At 41.8% G+C, this 27,138-nt stretch overlaps 3 protein-coding genes across 3 annotated transcripts in view; 1 reads left to right on the forward strand and 2 right to left on the reverse strand.

Annotated features, from left to right (window-relative positions):
• Positions 1–27,138, reverse strand: part of LOC106606985 (zinc finger protein 850-like) — an 898,172-nt gene that overhangs the window by 265,409 nt on the left and 605,625 nt on the right. The gene's annotated exons all lie outside the window — the stretch shown is intronic.
• On the reverse strand, positions 8,917–13,404 carry LOC123738693 (gastrula zinc finger protein XlCGF17.1-like; the record flags this gene model as incomplete). Its single annotated transcript, XM_045713471.1, has 2 exons — positions 13,387–13,404; positions 8,917–9,840 (listed from the first exon to the last, which is right to left on the reverse strand). Coding segments are annotated over exons 1-2 (942 nt in total), but the record flags the coding sequence as incomplete, so codon positions are not given.
• LOC106606993 (zinc finger protein OZF-like) lies at positions 14,428–27,038 on the forward strand. The gene is made up of 2 exons (XM_045711838.1): positions 14,428–14,661; positions 25,099–27,038. Exons 1-2 carry the CDS (start codon positions 14,538–14,540, stop codon positions 26,568–26,570), a joined length of 1,596 nt encoding a protein of 531 aa, XP_045567794.1. The 5' UTR covers positions 14,428–14,537; the 3' UTR covers positions 26,571–27,038.

Consider the following 27,138-nt stretch of genomic DNA (forward strand, 5'->3'; position numbering starts at 1 on the left):
AGCACGTAGGACGCACTGATTGGTGTCACCTCTTTAGTCAGTATGTGTTACACCTGTGCTGGCTTGTCCATCTCGTTAGTGGGAAGGTGTTTCACCTGAGCTGGTCCAGGTTCTGTTTAAGAGTGTCTGGCCCAGTGCTCCAGTTGTCTTGATACATGTGGAGAGTCAACACCTTTAGTTGCTCCACCTTTTTGGTTTGCTTCCTGTCTTTAAGTTTGGTGTGGGTTTTTCTTGTCTTTGCCTCTTCTTGGGCAGATTTAGTGGGTCTCATGGTGGGTGTCTTTTAGGTCCCAGTTGTTGTTACTAGTCAACTTTCAGTGGACACCCCCATAGTGTCTATCAGAACCCCTCCTAAAACCCCACCTGTTTAGTTGTGGTTGTTGTCAGTGACTCATTGTTAGTTCCTCTTCTGTTTGAGCAACATTTTAGATTTTTCTTGCTGGGAAATGTAACAACAAACAACGTAGTAAAACAATCTGATATTTTGGGTTGGATGCTGCATCCAATTGTTAATATTTTAGTCATTGGCATTTCTTTAGGGTGCTCATTAGTCTTTCAGTGGTTAATCTTGTTTTTCATCCTCTGTTTGTGTACTAAATATTTATGTTTATTTTCATTGGTTTCACAGGGGAAAAAAACAATGCTGTATAAATAAAGCTTGATTTGATTTAAACATATTGTAAAACAAATGAATCCAATGACTGACCAATCAAGACTATTTCCAAACCAATGAACAAATATGTGTAAAAGCAACACATTTCTTGGTCAGTCTTAATATGAAAAACGATCACTTTTCCAGCCTGCTGAAGGCGTGGTGGAGTGGTAAACACCACCCCCGGCTCTACCAGGAGCTTGAGGTGGTCTCCCACAGCTATGCTTATGTCATGTTCTGTGGCCTTGCCGTTCCATTTCTTGACTGTGTTTATTTCTGTGTTGCAGAAATAAACACATTTAGTCATATTATATAAAACACTCAGGGCCGGTTTCACAGACAAGGCTTAAGCTTAGTCCCAGACTAAAATGCTTGTTTGAGCTGTCTTAACTCAAAGGGATTTGCACAGACTTATTACATTTACATTTAAGTCATTTAGCAGACTCTCTTATCCAGAGCGACTTACAAATTGGTGCATTCACCTTATGATATCCAGTGGAACAACCACTTTACAATAGTGCATCTAAATCTTTTAGGGAGGGGGGGGGGGGGTAGAAGGATTACTTTATCCTATCCTAGGTATTCCTTAAAGAGGTGGGGTTTCAGGTGTCTCCGGAAGGTGGTGATTGACTCCGCTGTCCTGGTGTCATGAGGGAGCTTGTTCCACCATAGGGGTGCCAGAGCAGCAAACAGTTTTGACTGGGCTGAGCGGGAACTGTGCTTCCTCAGAGGTAGGGGGCCAGCAGGCCAGAGGTGGATGAGCGCAGTGCCCTCGTTTGGGTGTAGGGACTGATCAGAGCCTGAAGGTACGGAGGTGCCGTTCCCCTCACGGCTCCGTAGGCAAGCACCATGGTCTTGTAGCGGATGCGAGCTTCAACTGGAAGCCAGTGGAGAGAGCGGAGGAGCGGGGTGACGTGAGAGAACTTGGGAATGTTGAACACCAGACGGGCTGCGGCGTTCTGGATGAGTTGTAGGGGTTTAATGGCACAGGCAGGGAGCCCAGCCAACAGCGAGTTGCAGTAATCCAGACGGGAGATGACAAGTGCCTGGATTAGGACCTCCGCCGCTTCCTGTGTGAGGCAGGGTCGTACTCTGCGAATGTTGTAGAGCATGAACCTACAGGATCGGGTCACCGCCTTGATGTTAGTGGAGAACGACAGGGTGTTGTCCAGGGTCACGCCAAGGTTCTTAGCACTCTGGGAGGAGGACACAATGGAGTTGTCAACCGTGATGGCGAGATCATGGAACGGCAGTCCTTCCCCGGGAGGAAAAGCAGCTCCGTTTTGCCGAGGTTCAGCTTGAGGTGGTGATCCGTCATCCACACTGATATGTCTGCCAGACATGCAGAGATGCGATTCGCCACCTGGTTATCAGAAGGGGGAAAGGAGATGATTCATTGTGTGTCATCTGCATAGCAATGATAGGAGAGACCATGTGAGGATATGACAGAGCCAAGAGACTTGGTGTATAGCGAGAATAGGAGAGGGCCTAGAACAGAACCCTGGGGGACACCAGTGATGAGAGCACGTGGTGCGGAGACAGATTCTCGCCACGCCACCTGGTAGGAGCGACCTGTCAGGTAGGACGCAATCCAAGCGTGGACCGCGTCGGAGATGCCCAACTCGGAGAGGGTGGAGAGGAGGATCTGGTGGTTCACAGTATCAAAGGCAGCAGATAGGTCTAGAAGGATGAGAGCAGAGGAGAGAGTTAGCTTTAGCAGTGTGGAGAGCCTCCGTGACACAGAGAAGAGCAGTCTCAGTTGAATGACCAGTCTTGAAACCTGACTGATTTGGATCAAGAAGGTCATTCTGAGAGAGATAGCAAGAGAGCTGGCCAAGGACGGCACGTTCAAGAGTTTTGGAGAGAAAAGAAAGAAGGGATACTGGTCTGTAGTTGTTGACATCGGAGGGATCGAGTGTAGGTTTTTTGAGAAGGGGTGCAACTCTTGCTCTCTTGAAGACGGAAGGGATGAAGCCAGCGGTCACTCTAAATTCCAAGCATCTGCCTCTAACCCTAGGAAGCTCTTTAACACCTTCTCCTCCCTCCTGAATCCTCCTCCCCCTCACCCCCCCTTCTCCCTCTCTGCGGACGACTTTGTCAACCATTTCGAAAAGAAGGTTGACGACATCCGATCATCGTTTGTTAAGTCAAACGACACCGCTGGTCCTGCTCACATTGCCCTACCCTATGCTTTGACCTCTTTCTCCCCTCTCTCTCCAGATGAAATCTTGCGACTTGTGACGGCCGGCCACCCAACAACCTGCCAGCTTGACCCTATCCCCTCCTCTCTTCTCCAGACCATTTCCTGAGACCTTCTCCCTTACCTCACCTCACTCATCAACTCATCCTTGACCGCTGGCTACGTCCCTTCCATCTTCAAGAGAGCGAGAGTTGCACCCCTTCTCAAAAAACCTACACTCGATCCCTCTGATGTCAACAACTACAGACCAGTATCCCTTCTTTCTTTCCTCTCCAAAACTCTTGAGCGTGCCGTCCTTGGCCAGCTCTGTTGCTATCTCTCTCAGAATTACCTTCTTGATCCAAATCAGTCAGGTTTCAAGACTGGTCATTCAACTGAGACTGCTCTTCTCTGTGTCACGGAGACTCTCCGCACTGCTAAAGCTAACTCTCTCTCCTCTGCTCTCACCCTTATAGACCTATCTGCTGCCTTTGATACTGTGAACCATCAGATCCTCCTCTCCACCCTCTCCGAGTTGGGCATCTCCTGCGCGGCTCACTGTTGGATTGCGTCCTACCTGACAGGTCGCTCATACCAGGTGGCATGGCGAGAATCCGTCTCCGCACCACATGCTCTCACCACTGGTGTCCCCCAGGACTCAGTTCTAGGCCCTCTCCTATTCTCGCTATACACCAAGTCACTTGGCTCTGTCATATTCTCACATGGTCTCTCCTATCATTGCTACGCAGATGACACACAATTAATCTTCTCCTTTCCCCCTTCTGATAACCAGGTGGCGAATCGCATCTCTGCATGTCTGGCAGACATATCAGTGTGGATGACGGATCACCACCTCAAGCTGAACCTCGGCAAGACGGAGCTGCTCTTCCTCCCGGGGAAGGACTGCCCTTTCCATGATCTCGCCATCACGGTGGACAACTCCATTGTGTCCTCCTCCCAGAGTGCTAAGAGCCTTGGCGTGACCCTGGACAACACTCTGTCGTTCTCCGCTAACATCAAGGCGGTGACCCGATCCTGTAGTTTCATGCTCTACAACATTCGCAGAGTACGACCCTGCCTCACACAGGAAGCGGTGCAGGTCCTAATCCAGGCACTTGTCATCTCCCGTCTGGATTACTGCAACTCGCTGTTGGCGGGGCTCCCTGCCTGCGCCATTAAACCCCTACAACTCATTCAGAGCGCCGCAGCCCGTCTGGTGTTCAACCTTCCCAAGTTCTCTCACGTCATCACGCTCATCCGCACACTCCACTGGCTTCCAGTTGAAGCTCGCATCTGCTACAAGACCATGGTGCTTGCCTATAGAGCTGTGAGGGGAACGGCACCTCCGTACCTTCAGGCTCTGATCAGTCCCGGCACCCAAAGAAGGGCACTGCGTTCATCCACCTCTGGCCTGCTGGCCCCCCTACCTCTGCGGAAGCACAGTTCCCGCTCAGCCCAGTCAAAACTGTTCGCTGCTCTGGCACCCCAATGGTGGAACAAGCTCCCTCACGACGCCAGGACAGCGGAGTCAATCACCACCTTCCGGAGACACCTGAAACCCCACCTCTTTAAGGAATACCTGGGATAGGATTAAGTAATCCTTCTAACCCCCCCCTCCCACCCTCCCCCCCCCCCCAAAAAAAAAGATATAGATGTACTATTGTAAAGTGGTTGTTCCGCTGGATATCATAGGTGAATGCACCAATGTGTAAGTCGCTCTGGATAAGAGCGTCTGCTAAATGATGTAAATGTAGTCTTGCATGTCGTCTACTTTGGTGCTAATTAGCATTTTCGAATCCGAGAGTAAAGAGAGACACATATATTGATAAAAGTATTTGTATTTATTATGGATCCCCATTAGTTCCTGCCAAGGCATCAGCTACTCTTCCTGGTGTTAATTATGGATCCCCATTAGTTCCTGCCAAGGCATCAGCTACTCTTCCTGGGGTTTATTATGGATCCCCATTAGTTCCTGCCAAGGCAGCAGCTACTCTTCCTGGGGTTTATTATGGATCCCCATTAGTTCCTGTCAAGGCAGCAGCTACTCTTCCTGGGGTTTATTATGGATCCCCATTAGTTCCTGCCGAGTAAGGTCAGGGAGCGTGCCAGCCTGCCTGAACCGCCCTTTTCAAGCAAAAGGTATAACATTTACATTTCCCCTTACACATGTACTGCACTGGAATTATCCCTCTACACATGTACTGTACTGGAACGATCCCTCTACACATGTACTGTACTGGAATTATCCCTCTACACATGTACTGTACTGGAACGATCCCTCTACACATGTACTGCACTGGAATTATCCCTCTACACATGTACTGTACTGGAACGATCCCTCTACACATGTACTGCACTGGAATTATCCCTCTACACATGTACTGTACTGGAACGATCTCTCTACACATGTACTGTACTGGAATTATCACATTGGCTGGCAGAAACTTACAGTTTTTTTTATTGGGCCATCAAAGCTGTCTCAGTGAGAGACTAGTTGATTATGGACTAACAGTCTAACAGTTTGAAGGACACAACTCATGTTATTCTGGTTAAACAGTGAGAGACTAGTTGATTAAGGAGTGCAGATTTTTTTTACAATTAGGAAATAATATGTCATGTTTTGCTCGTACCTCAGCCAGCATTGTGAATGGTTAGGAAATAATATGTCATGTTTTACTCGTACCTCAGCCAGCATTGTGAATGGTGTCTAAGGCGATGACAAACTAGACCATGGCAGTAAATCTAATACTTAGGTGTTTTTTGTCATGTATGAAAGGTCTGTGTTGGTTCTGTGGTTATAAGTTACTGATCTTGGAATACATTTCTGGCCATGCTGACAGGGTTGGAATCAAACCCAAAGTCCACCCGGTACACTGGCAGGGTCTGAATCAAACCCAATGTCCACCTGGTACACTGGCAGGGTCTGAGTCAAACCCAATGTCCACCTGGTACACTAACAGGGTTTGAATCAAACCCAATGTCCACTTGGCATACTGGCAGGGTCTGAATCAAACCCAATGTCCACCTGGTACACTGACAGGGTCTGAATCAAACCCAATAACCACCTGGTACACTGGCAGGGTCTGAATCAAACCCAATGTCCACCTGGTACACTGACAGGGTCTGAATCAAACCCAATGTCCACCTGGTACACTGGCAGGGTCTGAATCAAACCCAATGTCCACCTGGTACACTGGCAGGGTCTGAATCAACCCAATGTCCACCTGGTACACTGACAGGGTCTGAATCAACCCAATGTTCACCTGGTACACTGGCAGGGTCTCAATCAAACCCAATGAGCACCTGGTACACTGGCAGGGTCTGAATCAAACCCAATGTCCACCTGGCACACTGACAGGGTCTGAATCAACCCAATGTCCACCTGGTACACTGGCAGGGTCTGAGTCAAACCCAATGTCCACCTGGTACACTAACAGGGTTTGAATCAAACCCAATGTCCACTTGGCATACTGGCAGGCTTTGAATCAAACCCAATGTCCACCTGGTACACTGACAGGGTCTGAATCAAACCCAATAACCACCTGGTACACTGGCAGGGTCTGAATCAAACCCAATGTCCACCTGGTACACTGACAGGGTCTGAATCAAACCCAATGTCACCTGGCACCCTGACAGGGTCTGAATCAAACCCAATGTCCACCTGGTACACTGACAGGGTCTGAATCAACCCAATGTTCACCTGGTACACTGGCAGGGTCTGAATCAAACCCAATGACCACCTAGCACACTGGCAGGGTCTGAATCAAACCCAATGTCACCTGGCACCCTGACAGGGTCTGAATCAAACCCAATGTCCACCTGGTACACTGGCAGGGTCTGAATCAAACCCAATGTCCACCTGGCACACTCTGGGCTAAACTTTGCTATCTCATTCCATGAAACATCGACGCCAAAATAAAGTGCTTGGGAACCAAACAAGTCTTCAGGCAAGGTTACTCATGTAGTCAACCAAACCACCTCTACTTGACTTCACCTTGTTCCTCATCTCAGTGAGTTTAGGTTGGGGAAACCATGGAGGAGAGGGCTTTGGACCTCATCTCAGTGAGTTTAGGTCGGGGAAACCGTGGAGGAGAGGGCTTTGGACCTAGTACATGACATTGAGGAGGAGGGAGCAGCTGTAACACAGTACCTGGTCTAGTACATGACATTGAGGAGGAGAGAGCAGCTGTAACACAGTACCTGGTCTAGTACATGACATTGAGGAGGAGAGAGCAGCTGTAACACAGTACCTGGTCTAGTTCATGACATTGAGGAGGAGAGAGCAGCTGTAACACAGTACCTGGTCTAGTACATGACATTGAGGAGGAGAGAGCAGCTGTAACACAGTACCTGGTCTAGTTCATGACATTGAGGAGGAGAGAGCAGCTGTAACACAGTACCAGTGGTGTAAAGTACTTAAGTAAAAGTACTTTCAAGTACGACTGAAGTAGTTGTTTTGGGGTATCTGTACTTTATTTTACTATTTTTTTTATTTTTGACAACTTTTACTTCACTACATTCCTAAAAGAAAATAATGTACTTTTTAATCCATACATTTTCCCTGACACGCAAAAGTACACGTTACATTCTGAATGCTTATCAGGACAGGAAAATGGTCCAATTCAGCACTTATCAAGAGAACATCCCTGGTCATCTCTACTGCCTCTGGTCTGACAGACTCACTAAACAGAGATCATCCCTGGTCGTCCCTACTGCCTCTGATCTGGAGGACTCACTAAACATAGAACATCCCTGGTCGTCCCTACTGCCTCTGATCTGGAGGACTCACTAAACAGAGAACATCCCTGGTCGTCCCTACTGCCTCTGATCTGGAGGACTCACTAAACAGAGAACATCCCTGGTCGTCCCTACTGCCTCTGATCTGATGGACTCACTAAACAGAGAACATCCCTGGTCATCCCTACTGCCTATGGTCTGACGGACTCACTAAACATAAATGCATCGTTTCTCAATTATGTCTGAGTGTTGGAGTGTACGCCAGGCTATCCATAAATTGTAAAAACAAGAAAAAAACATTTTTTTCCCACAAGCATCTAGAACTCTCGTATTACTAAAAACTCATAAGCTTCCAGAACTCGAATTCCTAAAACTTCCTAGCTTCTAGAACTCTCGTCTTCCTAAAACTCACTAGCTTCTAGAACTCTCGTCCCCTTGGAACGAGCCCGAACAAAACTCATCTCCAATACGGAAAAACATGCAGTCAAAATAAATTGTGATCCATGGCAATGCACTTGCTAAAAGCAAAACACAAATCTTTTTGACTGCCCACCCTTGAGACAATCAGCAACCAAGTTGTCCTTACCACAGACATGTCTGATTTCAAGAGGAAACTCCTGCAATATCCGTAGTAACTTTCCACCTCACTGCAGAGCTTCTCTCTCTTTTCAGGGTTCACTAGATAGGTATGTTGTTGGATCAGGGCCCAGTCCCCAATGTCATGCTCTAGTATATTTGGGTTGGCACATCTGAGAATTAATCCTGATATTCTAAAAGCAGGGCAACAGTGATGCATTTACATTTAGGGGTTGCTTAACAACAGAACACAACACTTATTTGTCATCACTCATTGATATCATGTTGAAATCAATTGTGCGAGAGGAGGGAGATGAGGTTGCACGTCCTGTTAAAACTAACAGCTCAAAAACCACACAGAATCTGGGAATAATGTGTACATCACTGGTTAGAGGACAATTTGTAGAAAACAGCTAGCTACATTTTGAAGTGTTGCATTTTGATACAAGTGGGTCACCAAAGTGGTAAACACCTAGCTACATTTTGAAGTGTTGCATTTTGATTCAAGTGGGTCACCAACGTGGTAAGTGGAACACAACTATTTCTTTTGTTAGTCACTTTTTGTTAAATCACATAAATAGTACTCTTCCATTTCAGAGCCTGGATTTTCCCCCTGAGGCTAATATCCATATCACGTTGAAATCAATAGAACAGGGGACAAACATTTAGGCTTCTACATTGTGACATCATTAAAATACTCCTACTACGATGTTAAAACATTCTACATTGTGACATTAATTCATTGATATCATGAAACAACTCCTTCATGTATTTTCTGATGTTTGATCAGAGATCTTTTATCAGAGTATCTCTTGTCACATTGATAACAGCTATGAGATTTCTCTCCTGTGTGTGTTCTCTGGTGTACAATAAGACGGCTAGATGTAACAAAACTCTTCCCACATTGATCACAGCTATAAGGTTTCTCTCCTGTGTGTGTTCGCTGGTATTTAGCGAGAGGGCCAGATGTAACAAAACTCTTCCCACATTGATCACAGCTATAAGGTTTCTCTCCTGTGTGTCGTCTCTGGTGTACAGTCAGATGGCTAGATGTAGTAAAACTCTTCCCACATTGACCACAGCTATAAGGCTTCTCTCCCATGTGTGTTCTCTGGTGTAACATCAAATTTTGAGATGTACCAAAACTCTTTCCACATTGATCACAGCTATAAGATTTATCTCCTGTGTGTGTTCTTTGGTGTGATATCAGGTTGCTAGATGTAACAAAACAATTCCCACACTGAGCACAGCTATAAGGTTTCTCTCCAGTGTGTATTTTGTGGTGTGATTTCAGGCAGCTTGACTGAGTAAAACTCTTCCCACATTGATCACAGCTAAAAGACTTCTCTCCTGTGTGTGTTCTCTGGTGCAGCTTCAAAGTCTGTGATGTTGAAAAGCTTTTCCCACAATCTGAACAGTGGTGAGGCTTCTCTCCTGTGTGTACTCGCTGGTGTATTTTAAGTTCTGATGAATCTTTGCAACGTTTCCCACAGTCAGCGCAGCAATGAGATTTCTCTCCTGTGTGAATTCTCAGGTGTACTTTTAGTGAATTTGATCTTGAGAAAAGTTTCCTGCAGTCAGAGCAGCAGTAAGGTTTCTCTCCATTGTGTACTCGCTGGTGTATTTTAAGTTCTGATGAAGATTTGCAATCTTTCCCACAGTCAGAGCAGAAGATAGATTTCTTTCCTGTGGGTCTCTGCTGGTGTTTCTTGAGGTGTCCTGATGTGGAGAGACTCTTCTCTGCCTCGTCAGCATCATGATGTTGTTGAGGCTCTCCAGAGGATCCACGATAGTCACATCTCTCTCCTGTGTGAACAACAAAGTCAGACCATTTGAGGTAAAAGGTGATGCCCAGATCATACCCACGAAGTTGTACAACAACTGACGTCTGTTAAATTATTTGACAATTAAGACAGTCAAGTGAGCCGCAATAATCACATTTTGTCTTGTTTTCACATTAGTAGTAACATCGATGATTGTAGGCTAGAAATAAGTTATTAAAGTTGTTGAAATCCTAAGCAGTGTGCCAGACGACTTTTGGTCTCCAATTTTGGCTCCTTTCTGTGTTTGCTACAATTGTGGCACGAGGGCGATTCACACACAATTTGGTTGCAGAAAATCCTCCATGCTAATGAGGAAACCGATAGTTATGGATGTAGTATATCTGCATAGGGCAAAAATGGTGAGCAAAGATTTTAGTTTTTCACAATGTATTCTGAATATTACAGCGCACTATCAGCTCAAGATCAGGAGTGCTACTCAAGGAAACTCACATTAAGCTCTGTGTCTATTCACTAATTCACCACCGTGGGGGAAAACTCAGGGGAGTTCTCATAGGCTGACAGCAAAAATAGCCTCCATTTCCAGGTTGCTTATGAGTGCATTTCACATTACTTTTGGATTATAATTGTAAGGCTCGTTTGAATGTCCAGCTTAATAAAATGTTTGTTTTATTGTTGCAAATCATCAACTGCTTTATACTTAAAAAACACTTCAAACAGCAAAATGCTCTTTGGCTAGCTTTGCCATCAGCCTGACAATGAGGGTTTGTACACTAAGTGTTGAACAAATTGGCCCATAACTTCACCAAACAATAACATAGATGTACTGTAGGACCCATAACTTCACCAAACAATAACAGACCTACTGTAGGACCCATAACTTCACCTAACAATAACATAGACCTAGGACTATAAATAATTTAATATTTCAGGTGAAACATGGAAACTAAAATGTCTTTGTCATGACATTTCATAACCTGATCACCAGATAATTTTGTGAATAATCCCACTAGGCTACTCTGTAATGTGTTGTCATTCTAAATGTCCTGAATAAAGGAAAATAGCTCTGTGTGTTGTACAATAGCCTACCCATCAAGGAACAGTTCTCTACACATTATGAGCTAAGTATCTGTGTCCAAACAGACTAATGAGACCCTACAGTAAATCAACCAGACAATAACACATTATAAACATCAATTTGTTAGCGATGTTGGATCCAACATGGAGCACAGCATAACTGTCTTTACCAGAGTAATGAATGAAGAAGCATTTTGGTTGTTGTTGCATGTCGTGATGTTTGTCATGTGACTGTCATTCAGAAAATGATTTCCTGGATCAGCTGATGATAGTTGAACATGTGACTAACTAAACAGCTACAGTATTAAGTATTATGTGTAATTATTGAAGAACCGTGTTAATGACAGTATCCATTTGGGTGTTGTCAATAAAGTTAAGGTGACTCTCGGTTAGAACCATTGGATTTAGCAAACTGTGAAATGATTTAGGATTTCTGTGCCCATGAAAACAGTTTTCCCAGCGTAATATAAGGAGACACTAAATGTTACGTAGTTAGAGTGCATTTCAGAGATCTGAATACAAAAAACTGTACGAACAGGACAATAGCCTAAACCACGAGGCCAAATCTACACTGGAGGAACTTACCAAGATGACATTGAATGTTCCTGAGTGGCCTAGTTACAGTTTGGACTTAAATCGTCTTTGGCAAGACTAGAAAATGGCTTTCTAGCAATGATCAACAACCAACTTGACAGAACAGGAAGGATTTTCAATAGAATAATGAATATTCACATGAAGATCAGTCGCCTATTGGATGACATCACGACTTCCCATCAAGCCAACTCCTTGAAGGCCTTACTATGACATCACTCACTCCTTCTAGTTTGCAGTTTTGTAAAAAAAACACTATTTTGCTCAAAACATTTATTTGTTTCCCTTTAGTGTGTTTATACTTTACTGTATTTATATATCACTTTTCAACAGGAAAAGTTTTTATAAAATCACTGGAGGACGTCATGAACAATTCATACAGTACAATAACATATTCAAGTGTAGAATGTCCTTTAAAAATCACACATTAGTTCAACAACTGCAGAGTTTGTGTCCCTGTTTTATAAGATAGTGCTCACTGTATTTACTGGTGTTAAACAGATCAATGTCCCTGTTTTATTAGATAGTACTCACTGTATTTACTGGTGTTAATCAGATCAATGTCCCTGTTTTATTAGATAGTACTCACTGTATTTACTGGTGTTAAACAGATCAATATCCCTGTTTTATAAGATAGTACTCACTGTATTTACTGGTGTTAAACAGATCAATGTCCCTGTTTTATTAGATAGAACACTGTATTTACTGGTGTTAATCAGTTCTCCAGTCTTCTCTTCTTCGTCCTCCTCTAATGTGACAGTAATCTCCCCCTCTTCATCCTCCACTCCAAAAACTGCATCTTCCTCCTTTTCTTTCACAGTAACATCCTCCTCCTCTTTCACTCTGAACGCGTCTTCCTCTTCTTTCACTGTAACGTCTTTCTCTTCTTCTTTCACTGTAACAGCCTCTACTTCTTTTTTTATTGAAACATCCTTCTCTTCCTCCTCCTCTTTCACAAGAGTTTCTTTTTCCGTCCAGCAGACCTCTTCTTCTTTAACAGGAGGAGACTAGCTTAGTGAACTCATGGTCGGGGATAATAGCTAGTTAGCATTAGCGACTAGACTAGTGCTAACTTAACCAGCCAGCAAGCTGACTTACAACTTAAATATGACATAAAATGGGGTAGCTAGTTGTTTCCACATAAGTATGTTTAAATCATAGTGGCAATTAAACCACGAAATTGTCTAAAGAACTTGAATGTTCCCGACTTTGTCGGCTAGCGAGCTACCGAGGTGGCTGCAGTTGTTGAAGAAGCGTTCCGTCCACTAGATTATACGTCACACTAGAAACATCGCCTGAAAGACACATATCGCCATCTCCTGTCTGGAGGGAGGAAACGCAGTTGAGGAGGGAAAACTTTTTTTATTCTTCATTGAATTATAATATTATAAAGCAGTTTAGGGAAACGTTTTTTCCCTCTCCATTAAATAACAATATTATATCAACACGTACAAAGAGCAACAAGTGTTGTTTGATTAGTTCAGATTTTTATGAGAATTTAAAACAAACTTAACCTCTACTTCACATCTGTATTTCTGATTCAGTCAAATAACGAGATATCAAAATAAGCACCTAGTTATTGATACCCTTGATAAAGATGAGCAAAAATTACTGTATAAAATAAATAAATAAACTTTTCCCACTACCAGGATATTTTAGCCCAAAACCTGGTTACCTCTCTGCTAGGAGGCTGAAACTTGGCCATAAGTGGATCTTCCAGCAAGACACATCAACATCCACAAAGAAATGGTTAATTGGGTACAAAATCAACATTTTCAATGGCTATCTCAGACTTCGTACTTAAACTCCATTGAAAACCTGTGGTTTGAATTGAACAGGGCAGTCCACAAGCGCAGACTAAATCAATCAAGGACCTGGAGAGATTCTGTATGTGTTCTCTAATCTCATAAAACATTTCAGTGTCATTATCCTCCCAAGGGGAGAGTGCTGGAGAATTAAAAACATGGTTTTCAATAATTCAGACCCCTACATTTTGAGAATTACATGTTAAACTAAATCTCTTTCTCTGAGCAATTGTATTAGTATAAAATGATATAATTTCCCTTTATTTTGGTGTAACAATACATCATGTAGATGTATATAATGAACAGACTAGGTCTATGCTGCTCCTACATGGTGTAACAATACATCATGTGGATGTATATAATGAACAGACTAGGTCTATACTGCTCCTACATGGTGTAACAATACATCATGTAGATGTGTATAATGAACAGACTAGGTCTATACTGCTCCCACATGGTGTAACAATACATCATGTAGATGTATATAATGAACGGACTAGGTCTATACTGGTCCTACATGGTGTAACAATACATCATGTGGGGCTTTAAGGCGATGCTGTTATTGTGACGTATAATGTAGTGGACGGAACTCTTCTTTCAACAGTAGCAGCAGTTATTCAGCCACCTCGGTAGCTTGCTAGACAAAATAGCCGAACCAATAAAGCTCTTTAGACGCTTTCGTGTATATATTAGCCACTGTGTTTTAAACCCACTTCTGTCGTCTAGTTAGTTATCCGTTTTAATTTCATATTTACGGTGTTGTTGTTATTAGTCAGCTAACGGGCTGGTTAAGTTAGCATTAGCATAGCTAGCTAGCATTCCCGACCATGAGCTCACTAAACAACTCTCCTCTTGCTAAAGAAGAGGTCTGCTGGACGGAGAAAGAGGGTCTGTGGCTGAACGTTGTCGTGAAAGAGGAGGAAGAGGATGTCACAATACAAAAACAAGTAAAGGGTGAGGCTGTTACCGTGAAAGAAGAAGAGAAAGACGTTTCAGTGAAAGAAGAGGAAGACGCGTTCAGAGTGAAAGAGGAGGATGTTACAGTAAAAGAAGAGGAAGAGAAAGAGGATGTTACTGTTAAAGAAGAGGAAGAGAAAGAGGAGGGTGCAGTTTTTGGGGTGAAAGAGGAGGATGGGGAGATGACTGTCACATTGGAAGGAGACGAGGATGAAGAGGATGAAACGGGATATCTGGGCTCGGTTTCCCAAAGGCATCTTAAGGCATCCAATGGTTCTAACGATAAACGGGCCATGATTAACACTAGTAAGTAGTGTCTTAAATACAGAGGCACAAACTCTGCAGTTGTTGAACTGATGTTTGATGTTAAAGGGGAAATATGCAATAGCTACATCCATATTTAGACTTTTTAAATTATTTATAGCCATTGATTCTTGAAGAATATAACACATGCCTCATGAGCTTAGTTCAATTGTTTACCCCATCAGAACTACAAATAAGCATTTTTTTACTCCAATGTTTAGAAACAATGTAAATGATAAACAAACACTGTAAACACTCAAACACTCAAAACATGGTTAAAACTATAATGTTGATATCATGGATGGTCAGTGCTTGCATCCGTAGGTCTGTCTATGAATTTCAGAGTAGTTACATTTCTCCAGCCCCATCATCATCTTATAACCAAACTAGTGGTGGAATGACAGCTTTGTTATTGTTTGAACTGCAGATTGGTTGATAGATGTGACGCTATTTTATAGGGGTAACCTAGGATTTAAACAGCAAAAAATTGTCAGCCCTGAGACTTGGTTTGGTAAACAGCTGAGGAATGGGGGCTGGAGAAATGTAACCACTCTCACATTCATGGAGAAAGCTATTGTTGCGACCGTAACCCAACACCTAACGACCTCCTCAAGAAGTTCAGACATCTTGGCGTGACAGTTATAAGGTGTTGGCTTGACAGTTGCTGGACCCAGGTTTGAGTCCAGCTCAGGGCTACCCCCTGAATTCACTACACTATGAATACAAGCACTGGCCATCCATAAGGTCAAAATTATAGTTTTAAACAAGATTTCAAGGCTATACAGTGCTTGTTGACAAACAGTGGCGTTTTATGAGATTATGTTTTGGTTTCTGATGGGGTAATACAGTTGAAATATTTGAGGTGTTTATAAGTTATATTCTTCAAGAATCAATGGTTATATAGTAAATGGGTCTTTCTATAACTGCCAGTGTAGATTTCCTGTGGGGGTCAAATTGTTAGAGCTGTTGATAAGTCATTAGCTGTGTTAGAATACTCATACTAACCATACTATTTGTGACGTGAATTGAGTATATAGTATGCTTATTGGTCATAGTATGATTTTTATTTCACCTTTATTTAACCAGGTAGGCTAGTTGAGAACAAGTTCTCATTTGCAACTCCGACCTGACCAAGATAAAGCGTAGCAATTCGACACATACAACAACACATGGAGTAAACAAAACATACAGTCAATAATACAGTAGAACAAAAGAAAACAAAAAGTCTATATACAGTGAGTGCAAATTAGGTAAGTTAAGACAATAAATAGACCATGGTGGCGAAGTAATTACAATATAGCAATTAAACACTGGAATGGTAGATGTGCAGAAGATTAATGTGCAAGTAGAGATACTGGGGTGCAAAGGAGCAAGATAAATAAATAAACACAGTATGGGGATGAGGTAGGTAGATAGATGGGCTGTTTACAGATGGGCTATGTACAGGTGCAGTGATCTGTGAGCTGCTCTGACAGCTGGTGCTTAAAGCTAGGCAGGGAGATGTGAGTCTCCAGCTTCAGAGATTTTTGCAATTCATTCCAGTCATTGGCAGCAGAGAACTGGAAGGAAAGACGACCAAAGGAGGAATTGGCTTTGGGGGTGACCAGTGAGATATACCTGCTGGAGAGCATGCTACGAGTGGGTGCTGCTATGGTGACCAGTGAGCTGAGATAAGGCGGGGCTTTATCTAGCAGAGACTTGTAGATAACCTGTAGCCAGTGGGTTTGGCGACGAGTATGAAGCGAGGGCCAATCAACGAGAGCGTACAGGTCGCAATGGTGGGTAGTGTATGGGACTTTGGTGACAAAACGGATGGCACTGTGATAGACTGCATCCAGTTTGTTCAGTAGAGTGTTGGAGGCTATTTTAGAGATGACATCACCAAAGTCGAGGGTCGGTAGGATGGTCAGTTTTACAAGGGTGTGTTTGGCAGCATGAGTGAAGAATGCTTTGTTGCGATATAGGAAGCCGATTCTAGATTTAATTTTGGATTGGAGATGCTTAATGTGAGTCTGGAAGGAGAGTTTACAGTCTAACCAGACACCCAGGTATTTGTAGTTGTCCACGTATTCTAAGTCAGAGCCGTCCAGAGTAGTGATGCTGGACGGGCGAGCAGGTGCGGGCAGTGATCGATTGAATAGCATGCATTTAGTTTTACCTGCGTTTAAGAGCAGTTGGAGGCCACGGAAGGAGAGTTGTATGGCATTGAAGCTCGTTTGGAGGTTAGTTAACACAGTGTCCAAAGAGGGGACAGAAGTATACAGAATGGTGTCGTTTGCGTAGAGGTGGATCAGAGAATCATCAGCAGCAAGAGCAACATCATTGATGTATACAGAGAAGATAGTCGGCCCGAGAATTGAACCCTGTGGCACCCCCATAGAGACTGCAAGAGGTCTGGACAACAGGCCCTCCGATTTGACACACTGAACTCTATCAGTGAAGTAGTTGGTAAACCAGGCGAGGCAATCATTTGAGAAACCAAGGCTGTCGATTCTGCCGATAAGAATGTGGTGATTGACAGAGTCGAAAGCCTTGGCCAGGTCGATGAATACGGCTGCACAGTAATGTCTCTTATCGATGGCGTTGATGTAGTTAGTATGCCAAAAGCTCCCGGATGTCGTACTAAATTCGCCAAAATATGACGTATACACGCAGTACTTTAGGGCCCATAATGCAATTCTTCAGGAAATGGGCGTGGCTTCACATAATTTTCAGACTTGAAGAAAATGGCGGAAAATATGCAGCCGAAGTCCGAGAGCCGAAACAAATTAATTGCTTTAACTAATTATGACAAATGTTAAGAACATGTTAAGCAATGTAATAAAGTAATTACTTTTCAAGTAAGTTACCGTACACGATATTTTGGCTGACAATTTGCTTGCATGTTATTACAGCAGTATGTACCGACATGTTAACCTCTCTGGGGTAGGTGGGACGCTACCGTCTCACCTCGCCAACAGCCATTGAAATAGCAGGGCGCCAAATTCAAAACAACAAAAATCTCATAATTCAAATTTCTCAAGCATACAAGTATTATACACCATTTTAAAGATAAACTTCTCATTAATCCAACCACAGTGTCCGATTTCAAAAAGGCTTTACGGCGAAAGCATAGCATTAGATTATGTTAGGACAGCACCTAGACAAGAAAAACCACACAGCCATTTTCCAAGCAAGGGGAGGCGTCACAAAAACCAGAAATACAGCTAAACTGAATCACTAACCTTTGATGATCTTCATCAGATGGCACTCATAGGACTTCATGTTACACAATACATGTATGTTTTGCTCGATAAAGTTCATATTTATATCCAAAACCCCCATTTTACATTGGCGTGTAATGTTCAGAAATGTTTTGCCTCCCAAAGCTTCCAGTGAATGAGCACATCAATTTACAGAAATACTCATCATAAACGTTGATAAAATACACAACTGTTATTCAAAGAATTATATATACACTTCTCCTTAATGCAACCGCTGTGCCAGATTTCAAAAAAGCTTCACAGCGAAAGCACACTTTGCAATAATCTGAGTACAGCGCACAGTCACCAAACCAAACCTGCCATTTTGTGGAGTCAACAAAACTCAGAAATAGCATTGATGATCTTCATCGGAATGCACTCCCAGGACTCCCAGTTCCACAATAAATGTTAATTTGTTTCGATAAAGTCCATATTTATGTCCAAATACCTCCTTTTTGTTCGCGCGTCCAGTCGAGTAATCCAAATGCACTGTGCTTGCGCAGTAAGTTCAGACGAAAAGTCAAAGTTATATTACAGTTCGTAGAAACATGTCAAACGATGTATAGAATCAATCTTTAGGATGTTTTTATCATAAATCTTCCATAATATTCCAACCGGACGATTCCTTTGTCTTCATAAAGGAAAAGGAACACAGCGAACTCTCACTGGAGCGTGCCACTGAGCTCATGTCATTTTCTCAGTCATCTGATTCCAATAGCTCTTATTCTCTCCCCATTCACAGTAGAAGCATGAAACAACGTTCTAAAGACTGTTGACATCTAGCCTTAGGAAGTGCAAAATGACCCCACAGACACTGTATATTAGATAGGCAATCACTTGAAAAACTACAAACCTCAGATTTCCACACTTCCTTGTTGGATTTTTTCTCTGGTTTTTGCATGCCATATGTTCTGTTATACATTTTACATTTACATTTTAGTCATTTAGCAGATGCTCTTATCCAGAGCGACTTACAGTAGTGAATGCATACATTTCATTTCATTTTTTTTTTTTCCCGTACCGGTCCCCCGTTATACTCACAGACATCATTCAAACAGTTTTAGAAAATCTACTAATAATATGCATATCCTACCTTCTGGGCCTGAGTAGCAGGCAGTTTACTACGGGCACGCTTGTCATCCGGACGTAAAAATACTGCCCCCTACCCCAGTGAGGTTTTAACTAGCTACCTGACGTTAGTTGGCTACTTATACATCAAACTTGCCAGTATATTAACTATATTCTATCTAACTAACTACCCAACGTTTATTGACTTGATTGTACCTGACGTGTCTTTGGGGTACCATTAAACCGAAGACATGTTTATCAAATAACTCCCTGTAATTATTAGCACGCGATTAAACTGATTAATCATTTAATTGTAATTAACTAGGAGATCGGGGCACCAAGGAAAATATTCAGATGACAAAGTTATAATTTTCCTAATATAACTTTCTTATATTATAACATTATATATTATAGTATAGGCCGATTATCTTCTGGTTTAAATGGTGTATTTTACCTCGCGTCCAGTCTCATTCCAAACGTCGTAAATTGTTGTATCTGCACGAATCCAGCCTTTACTAAAGTCATCCATACATCAATTGTCTTAAAATCATTTATTTACTAAACTAAGTAATTCACAGAAAGCATACAAACAGTAATTATCGTCACAAAGAATTGGTAGAGTAATGTGCCCTTGTGGGCTAAACAGGCATGGCTAGTGTCTTGTTAAACAAAGGGTCATAAAAGGGCAGCTGAGGAGGCACACAGAGTTCATTAATATTAACAATTGATATGCTAATCCTTTGCACATGAACGCTCACTCATTCGGGAACAATTGCAATCAATATATATTTACGCTCAGTGTGTCGTCGGGATCGTTGTTGGAGAGTCGTTCTGTTGGAGAGTTCTCTCTCTCGGTTAGAATGGATCTTTCAAAGCGACATTCATTAATGTCGTTATAGAATGGATGTTAAGTTGGTCTTCGCGTTCAATTATATAATTTACTTAGCTGCAGACTAATAATTAATATCAAAGACTTGTTCTTATTCTGTCGGTCTCGATAGTCTAAAAGTTTAACCATGTGGTATAGTTAACTTTCAGTAGAGGAATTGGGGGTCAAACCTTGGCTCTCTCTTCTGAGGTAAGCTGGTCTAAAGAAAGTAAATCAGGGTGGGGTTTTATACGTGAACATAGAACAGGCTTGTCACATGATGCCTGGTCCTGTCTGTGTCCCTGGGGGTGTGCCGATGACTGATTTAATCTGGTACAGAAATACATTCTATCACATTAACATCAGTACATGGCATCTCAATGTATTACAAATAGCTTTATCCTTATTAATACATTTTATACAACCATTTAGATGCAAGTCCCATAGCTGAGGCTATTATATAAACAGTATTATGGTAATATTGTCTCTTCTGAGTATCACAAAATTGTACCAAGCGGACCAGTTCGTAGCTGGATTCTTCACCAATCTTTTATACCTTCTCCAGAACATAAATGTCGTTCGGTTCCCCAATTCTGTGAGTTGGAAGAATTTCCTTTGTCTCTCTATGAAACCCCTCTGTGTCTCAACTGGGCCATGTGGCAAGAGATTCTCCTCTAGAATTTTACCACCCCTTCACACAGGGCCTGGGTGGGGGAGGTAGGTTGGGGGATGGTGCAAGGGGGAGGGGATCAACTGTCCTCCCTGTACTCAAAGAGGGCAACGTCATGACATACCCGTCATCCTTAGCTTAGCTAAATGGTATAGTCGTGTGCGTTCTCAATGGACATTTGGGTGCTTTCATAAATTCGCTCTGGCTATCTACTCTGATTTCAGAGCACTCTCGTCTGAGTACCAGAGAGCAGAATAATGAATTTACTAGCACTCAACACCCGTTGAATATGTCCAGGTGTCAGTAAACGTAGGCAAAAATTGTAATTAAATGTTTTCCAGCAGCACAGTTACAGTCACTCTGGATAACATGAAAACTGCCTAACCAGCTCTGCTAGGGCGAGTAAAATGGTCAGAGTCTCAATTGTGTCTGGAAGTAGCTAGCAAGCTAAGGTCAGAACGGTCAAATCAACCCAACTCCTCGGCCGGAGCGGCCAGTGGCTCCGAGAGAGAAACGGTCTGAATTTATAAACGGACAACCTGACAACGGTCTGAATTTATGAAGCACTCTGGTATTCAAGATTGAATTTAAAAACACACCTGAAGTCGTAAAATGTCTAACTAGTAATGTGTTATGCTAACTAGCTAGCACTTTAGCCTTCCCTGTAGCTCAGTTGGTAGAGCATGGTGTTTGCAACACCAGGGTTGTGGGTTCGTTTCCCACGGGGGGCCAGCACAGAATTTTTTTTTAATGAAATGTATGCATTCACTACTGTAAGTCGCTCTGGATAAGAGCGTCTGCTAAATGACTAAAATGTAAAATGTAAATGTAGCAAGAGGTTGCATAGCAACAGCATAAACTTCCGGTAGACAGGAGAAGAGTGCTCAACTGAAAGGAAACGGTTCGGTTACAGTTTACTACAATGAACTAATAGTATGTAGTATATACTCATTAAGTATGTAGTTACAGTATACTACAATGAACTAATAGTATGTAGCATATACTCATTATGTATGTAGTTACAGTATACTACAATGAACTAATAGTATGTAGTATATACTCATTAAGTATGTAGTTACAGTATACTACAATGAACTAATAGTATGTAGTATATACTCATTAAGTATGTAGTTACAGTATACTACAATGAACTAATAGTATGTAGCATATACTCATTATGTATGTTGTTACATTATACTACAATGAACTAATAGTATGTAGTATATAGTCATTAAGTATGTAGTATACAGTATACTACAATTAACTAATAGTATGTAGCATATACTCATTAAGTATGTAGTTACAGTATACTACAATTAACTAATAATATGTAGTATATGCTCATTAAGTATGTAGCTACAGTATACTACAATTAACTAATAGTATGTAGTATATACTCATTAAGTATGTAGTATACAGTATGTTAGTATGGGTATTCAAACACAGCTATAAGCCTTTTTTCATTGTTTTCAATTCCATTACATTAAAGGCGAAACATACCTACATTCATTAACATTTATGAATTGTTTGAAACCTTTGTTTTAAACCCTTCTCAGAGTTGGTTCCTTGCCGGATTTGTATATATATTTTAAAATAAAACACTACTTGACTTTCCTTGTATTTATGGCAGTGTAGTTCCCTTAAGGGTCAGTCAACTTTGGTACAACATACTATGGGGAGTCGCGACTTCGGTTGAAGGATCTAAAATCACACCTGAAAAGGCCAATGAAATCCGCGCCTGACTGGAAGTCCCGCCTTCCATAGGTGATGAGCGTCAGGCTGGGATTCATTCCTTCCATTATTCCACTCTTCACCTCGGTGTCAACAGGAACAATTCATGCTACTAAAACATACAATTAGGAACACGAGACTGTCTTACGTTGCTCCAACTAAACTGACCCTTAGTGGTAGAGCGTGATCACCCCCTGGACTTTGTGTGGTTCTCATAGTTTCCTAATCACAATGTCCTGGTTATAGCAATGAATAAGATGGCTAAAAATGAGACCTAGACAATGAAAGTTCTGACCGAGCTAAAGTTGGAATTATATTCAGACATTGGCCAAAATAATTAAAATTGTAAAAATCAATAACTAATTAATTGATTGTTACAGAAACATTAAACTAGGTATGATTTATTATATAAATGTCTAGCATACTTTTACAACCTTTGTTTTGAATAAAACTTCCAGTTTCGATTTTATAGAAATACATCATCTATAAAATTCAATTTAAATCGGTATAAATCAATAACTAATTCACCGTTTGTCACAGAAAAATGTATAATTAAAAGTTAATTTGGGAAATGTCTTTACTTAATGCGTTTGAGTCAATCAGTTGTGTTGTGACAAGGTAGGGTTTTCTCACTTTCTAGTAGGCTTATATTGAAGATATGGTTAATAGGAGTGGTAATGTCGTCCTCTATTTTCCTCAGTAATTTTCCATCCAAGTTGTCAGACCCCGGTGGCCTGAAGGAGAACCTCACACTCTAGGAGCTCAGATGCAATAATTTAATAACCTAATAACCAACGTTTTCACAGACAAGCTGTCTTCATCACGGTATAATGACAAACACTGCAGGTAACTGGTTTATATTGTGTCAAAGGACACACACAGGTATCTGTAATCATGTCTGAGTGTGGCCTGATATCATTGGTTCATTTACAGATATAAATAGAACATATAAAACATAAATGGATAGCATACGGTCATAGATACAATTTGGCTACATAGACCTAGAAACATTTACAATGAATAGCAATATTTCAATAATGGCTACATTGAGACAGACGGGAGCAAAGGTCTTTAAATTAAAGATCCAGGCAGCCTCTTGTTTTTAACAATAAATTGTCGAGGTCACCCCCTCTCCTAGGGAGGGTGACGTGTTCGATGCTGATATAATGTAGGGACGAAATCAAGGGGTTCACTTCCAAAAAGTGGGTCGCAACTGGATACGTCATATAGATTTTAGAACAAGGACAAGTTCTAAGATAAATAACTGCCTTAGTGGTGCACGTGATAACACCTTTGATTAGGATCTGTTTCCCTGTTTGGGGTGTTTGAAGGATCTACATTTATAAGTGCCATTGCATTGAGCGCAGCCATTACACTTGTAGTTTCCATCCAGAAGAGGTGTAAATAGATGTTGTGCAGAGATATTTTGGGGAGGTAAATCAGAGTTTAGTAAGAATGCAAGAATGCTTGGTTTTTGTGAGACTGTCCTTGAAAGAGATCATTTATTGATTTTTGTACCCCTTCTCCTCTGTCAAATAGTTTTTTGCAAATTCTTTTGATTCAAGAGTGGTTGTGGGTTTTAAAAGACTCCTTTAGAGTCTGTTATTAGGTCTATGTTGTTGTTAGGTGAAGTTATGGGTCCTACAGTAGGTCTATGTTGTTGTTAGGTGAAGTTATGGGTCCTACAGTAGGTCTATGTTATTGTTAGGGGAAGTTATGGGTCCTACAGTAGGTCTATGTTGTTGTTAGGTGAAGTTATGGGTCCTACAGTAGGTCTATGTTGTTGTTAAGGGATGTTATGGGTCCTACAGTAGGTCTATGTTGTTTGGTGAAGTTATGGGTCCTACAGTAGGTCTATGTTGTTAGGTGAAGTTATGGGTCCTACAGTAGGTATATGTTGTTAGGTGAAGTTATGGGTCCTACAGTAGGTCTATGTTATTGTTAGGTGAAGTTATGGGTCCTACAGTAGGTCTATGTTGTTAGGTGAAGTTATGGGTCCTACAGTAGGTCTATGTTATTGTTAGGTGAAATTATGGGTCCTACAGTAGGTCTATGTTGTTGTTAGGTGAAGTTATGGGTCCTACAGTAGGTCTATGTTATTGTTAGGTGAAGTTATGGGTCCTACAGTAGGTCTATGTTGTTGTTAGGTGAAGTTATGGGTCCTACAGTAGATTTATGTTAGGTGAAGTTATGGGTCCTACTGTAGGTCTATGTTGTTGTTAGGTGAAGTTATGGGTCCTACAGTAGGTCTATGTTGTTGTTAGGTGAGGTTATGGGTCCTACAGTAGGTATATGTTGTTAGGTGAAGTTATGGGTCCTACAGTAGGTCTATGCTGTTGTTAGGTGAAGTTATGGGTCCTACAGTAGGTCTATGTTGTTAGGTGAAGTTATGGGTACTACAGTAGGTCTATGTTGTTGTTAGGTGAAGTTATCGGTCCTACAGTACGTGTGTGTTACTGTTAGGATCTTCCAGTAGTTATTGATGGCCTTCCCTGTGGCTCAGTTGGTAGAGCATGGTGTGTGCAACGCCAGGGTTGTGGGTTCGATTCCCACGGGGGGCAAAAAAAAAATGCATGAAATGTATGCATTCACAACTGTAAGTCGCTCTGGATAAGAGCGTCTGCTAAATGACTAAAATGTAAAAAAAAAATGTAATGTTACTACTAATGTGAAAACAAGACAAAATATGACTACTGTTGCTCACTTGACTGTATTAAGACAATTGTCAAATAATTTAACAGACGTCAATTGTTGTACAACTTCATGGGTACACTCTGGGCATCACCTTTGACCTCAAATAAAGAGTGGATTTCTGCTGTTGTGGGACTTTAACCATCTGTTTAATTTTGTCGTTCACACAGGAGAGAGATGTGACGATCCTGGGTCCTCTGGGGAGTCTCAACAAGATCATGATGCTGACAGGGCAGAGAAGAGTCTCTCCACATCAGAACACCTCAAGAAACACCAGCAGAGACCCACATTGAATAATCCTTACTGCTGCTCTGACTGTGAGAAGAACTGCAAATCTAAATCAGAACTTGAAATACACCGGAGAATCCACACAGGAGAAAAGCCATACCACTGCTCTCATTGTGGAATGAGTTTCTCTAGATCATATTCATTGAAAACACACCTGCTAATTCACACAGGAGAGAAATCTTATAGCTGTACTCAATGTGGGAAGAGTTTTACTACATCTTCCAATCTGACTAAACATCAGAAAACACACACAACAGAGAAACCTTATAGCTGTGATCAATGTGGGAAGAGTTATGTTACATCTAGCTATCTGACTTTACACAAGAGAACACACACAGGAGATAAATCTTATAGCTGTGATCAATGTGGGAGGAGTTATGTTACATCTAGCTCTCTGACAGTACACCAGAGAACACACACAGGAGAGAAACCATTTAGCTGTACTCAATGTGGGAAGAGTTTTACGACATCTAGCTCTCTGAAGGTACACAAGAGAACACACACAGGAGATAAACCATGTAGCTGTACTCAATGTGGAAAGAGTTTTACTCGGTCAAGCTCCTTGGTTATGCACCAGAGAATACACACAGGAGAGAAACCATATAGCTGTAATCAATGTGGGAAGAGTTTTACTCAGCCAAATGGACTGATATTACACAAGCGGACACACACAGGAGAGAAACCGTGTAGTTGTACTCAATGTGGGAAGAGTTTTATTCAGGCAAGCTGCCTGAAAGTACACCTGAGAACACACACAGGAGAGAAAACTTACCATTGTGCTGACTGCAGAAAGAGTTTTATTAGCTTAAGTAATTTAAAATCACACCAGAGAACACACACAGGAGAGAAAACACCATATAGCTGTGATCAATGTGGGAAGCGTTTTATTCAGTCAAGCTCCCTAATCGTGCACCAGAGAATACACACAGGAGAGAAACCTTATAGCTGTACTCAATGTGGGAAGAGTTTTACTCAGGCAAGCTGCCTGAAAGTACACCTGAGAACACACACAGGAGAGAAACCTTACCACTGCTCTGACTGCGGAAAGCGTTTTGTTAGATCAAGTGATTTAAAATCACACCAGAGAACACACACAGGAGAGAAACCACCATATAGCTGTACTCAATGTGGAAAGAGTTTTAATCAGTCATGCTCCTTGATATCACACCAGAGAACACACACAGGAGAGAAGCCTTATAGCTGTACTCAATGTGGGAAGAGTTTTACTCAGTCAAGTGGCCTGATAGCACACCAGAGAACACACACAGGAGAGAAATCTCATAGCTGTCATCAATGTGACAAGAGATACTCTGTTAAAAGATCTCTGATCAAACATCAGAAAATACATAAATGAAGGAATTGTTTTCATAATCTCACAGTGTAGAATGTTTTAACATTGTAGTAGGAGTATTTTAATAATGTCACAATGTAGAACCCTAAACGTTTGCCCCCTGTTCTATTGATTTCAGCCTGATATGGATATTAGCCTCACGGAAAAATACAAGCTCTGAATTGGAAGAGTTACTATTTATGTGATTTAACAAAAAGTGACTAACAAAAAAAGAGTTGTGTTGCACTTCCCACAGTGACCCACTTGAATCAAAATGCAACACTTCAAAATGTAGCGAGCTGTTTTCTATAAATTGTCATCTAACTAGTGATGTACACATTATACCCAGATTCTGTGGTTTTTATGCTGTTAGTTTTAACAGGACGTGCAACCTCATCTCCCTCCTGTCGCACAACTGATTTCAACATGATACCGATGAGTGATGACAAATAAGTGTTGTGTTCCTTTGTTTAGCGACCCCTACATTTAAATGTATCACTCCAAAATGTAGCTGACTGTCTTCTGCAGGTTGTCCTCTAACCAGTGAGGTAAAATATATCTCCCATTTCCATGTGTTTTTTTAGTTGTTGTG

The sequence above is a fragment of the Salmo salar genome, chromosome ssa02 (genome assembly GCF_905237065.1).
Source record: "Salmo salar chromosome ssa02, Ssal_v3.1, whole genome shotgun sequence".
NCBI classification, from domain to species: domain Eukaryota; kingdom Metazoa; phylum Chordata; class Actinopteri; order Salmoniformes; family Salmonidae; genus Salmo; species Salmo salar.

What these genes read in the sequence shown, in the direction of transcription:
- LOC106606993 (XM_045711838.1), top strand. Translation starts at nt 14,538, where the DNA reads ATGACTGTCACATTGGAAGGAGACGAGGATGAAGAGGATGAAACGGGA. An exon ending in ACGGGCCATGATTAACACTA is followed by an intron (nt 14,662 to 25,098) that starts GTAAGTAGTGTC and finishes TCGTTCACACAG; the next exon opens with GAGAGAGATGTGACGATCCT.